The sequence below is a fragment of the Sinocyclocheilus rhinocerous genome, unplaced genomic scaffold (assembly GCF_001515625.1).
Source record: "Sinocyclocheilus rhinocerous isolate Xijiao unplaced genomic scaffold, SAMN03320098_v1.1 scaffold861, whole genome shotgun sequence".
NCBI lineage: Eukaryota > Metazoa > Chordata > Actinopteri > Cypriniformes > Cyprinidae > Sinocyclocheilus > Sinocyclocheilus rhinocerous.
The window spans coordinates 888,482-891,110 of record NW_015640043.1 but is presented as its reverse complement, the minus strand read 5'-3'; the positions used below and the strand labels follow the sequence as shown (position 1 = coordinate 891,110).

At 39.6% G+C, this 2,629-nt stretch overlaps 1 protein-coding gene across 1 annotated transcript in view; it reads right to left on the bottom strand.

Moving 5' to 3' along the window:
* Positions 1 to 2,629, bottom strand: part of LOC107752351 (COMM domain-containing protein 4-like) — a 9,862-nt gene that overhangs the window by 1,144 nt on the left and 6,089 nt on the right. The window contains exons 6-7 of the mRNA XM_016568300.1: positions 1,760 to 1,840; positions 1,512 to 1,688 (exon numbers count right to left, since the gene is read on the bottom strand). Coding sequence (XP_016423786.1) covers positions 1,512 to 1,688; positions 1,760 to 1,840 — 258 coding nt within the window. The remainder of the gene's footprint in view (positions 1 to 1,511; positions 1,689 to 1,759; positions 1,841 to 2,629) is intronic.

Here is a 2,629-nt window from a genome sequence, read left to right as displayed (position 1 = left end):
TAATCCTAACAAAACTAAAGTACTAACATTCCAGAAAAGACCCAGAGTTCAGGGACAGAGACATAACTTCACCCTTGGTGTGACCAAAATTGAAAATGCCACAAACTACACATACCTCGGGCTGAAGATAAATGCAACTGGCAAGCTAAATTTGGCTGTGAATGAACTGAAAGAGAAAGCAAGAAGGGCCTTTTATGCCATCAAAAAATCTATCCAAATTGAAATACCAATTAGAATCTGGCTCAAAATATTCCAATCAGTCATAGAACCTATTGCATTATATGGCAGTGAAGTGTGGGGTCCTCTCCTAAATCACCAATTCGAAAAATGGGACAAAAATCCGATTGAAGCCCTGCATGCTGAGTTCTGTAAGAGTATCCTCCGAGTACAGAGGAGCACACCGAACAACGCATGCAGGGCAGAATTAGGCCAATACCCTCTACTAATGCGCATTGAGAAAAGAGCCATCAAATTTTGGAAAAATGAGTGACCCCAGCTCTTTTTAAAGCCCTTAAAAACCATGAAGTGAACCCTGAAAAAAGAATTATAAATTGTTCGTAGAATTCTACGATTCTAAAATGTTAATTTGTTTTACTTTTTGTAAATGTATATACATGCATGTTTTTGTTGCATATATATCTGTTCTAGATTCAATGTAAACACTATGCTTTGGCAAAACATTGTAACATTTGTCATGCCAATAAACAACATATTGAATTGAAATTGAATTGAATTGAGAGAGCGAGAGAGAGAGAGAGAGAGAGAGAGAGATGCAGAGCAGGGGGACACGAGGAACAGTATTAAGAACCGCTGCTTTAGAACATTGATTTTGAAACTTGTGAATCCATTAGAATCGTTAGACAGAATCGCGATTCATATATGAACAGATTTTTACGTGTACCTCTAGTTTTCCCTTGCGTGTTCCCAGGGGCGGGGTTTATCTGGGTTTGTGATGTCACGAACCCGTGAAGTAACTCGTTGTAGTCCCTACCAGCCGTTTTTGTAGGCATTAAACTGACAGAATTTTAAAAGACGGTATCTTTGTTTGCGTTGAACTTTCAGCTTTGTAACTTTGCAGATATTGTTTATGCTCAAACAGCAACATTACACACTAACTAACGTTAAAAAAGTGAAATCGCAATCAACCACCCCTTTAAAACAGCTGTTTAGACTCATATTCTGACGGCACCCAATCACTGCCGAGGATCCATTGGTGAGCAAGTGATGTGATGTTAAATTTCTCCAAATCTGTTCTGATGGAGAAACAACCTCATCTACATCTTGGATGGCCTGAGAGTGAGTACATTTTCAGGAAATTTTCCATTTTTTAGTGAACTATTGCTTTAAAACACATTCAGTTTATTAGTACTGTTACATAACTCTTGCCAGTTTCATACCAGTTTCATGTGTGCACGACTGATTAATATGCATCATGCTGCGTTTATTACATTAAAATGGATGGAAATGTTATTTAAATACATAAATTTTACTGATCCCACAAGGAAAGTCACCTGTTAGCAGTACTCTGAACTTGTCAGCAGTGATGGAGACAACAGTGGTCTGTGTGGAGTCTGTCTCGGGGTCCTGAGCCTGAAGTCTGAGCTGGACTGTGGGTTCATTCACTTGCTTCAGTTCACTGGAGCTCAAGGTGTAATCGACCCGCCAGTTCACCGCTTCCAGACGACCCACTAACATGGATCACAATAGTACATTTCAATGAATGATCTGGACTGTATTTCTATTTTTTGGTAATACTCACAGCGCAGACTGCTCCCCCTCAGCTTTTCCTGTAGAGCGCTGTGTTTATCCTCATATGATTTACACAATCCGGTGGTGTGCTCTAAAAACAGACATGTAAATGTGTTAAGTTTTAAGTATAACTTTGAAAAAGTTGATAAAACACATACAGTGGTTATAGAAAATAATCACCCCTCTTTAAAATAATCACATTTTGTTGCTTTGCAGCCTGAAATGAAGACAGACAAAGTTTTTGTTTTATCCAGCTGTTTACTCAGTGCAACTTATAACATCCAAGTGAAAGATATAACACCAACATGTCAGGGAAAAAAAAAAATCTGAATCACTGAGTTGGAAAAAGGATCACCCCTTGTGTCAGTATTTTGTTGAATCACTTTTTGCTTTAATTACAGCCTTCAGTCTGTTGGGATATGTCTCTGTCTCCACTAACTTTGCACATCTAGACTTTGCTATATTTACTCACTCTTCTTTGCAGAACTGCTCAAGTTCAGTTCAATTTGATGGTGAGCGTTTGTGGACTGCAGTCTTCAAGTCATTCCACAGATCTTCGATGGGGTTTAAGTCTGGGCTCTGACGAAGCCATGCAAGGACATTCAGCTTTTTCTCCTTCAACCACCGTGTGCCCAGTTTTGCTGTGTGCTTTGGGTCATTGTCATGTTGGAAGGTAAACTATAAAAAAAGCTATAAAATGCTGCCTTCAGAGGACGCATCCCACGGTAGGAAGGCATCAAGGCATGTCCGAATCCAAAGTTAGCTTCACTTCCTGTCTCATGAGATGCCTTCATCTGATCGATTTTTGAAGGTAGCATAGGTGTATCCTTCACTGCCTTTGATATCCCACAATCCTGTGCGTTCCATTCCGTGATGGTTG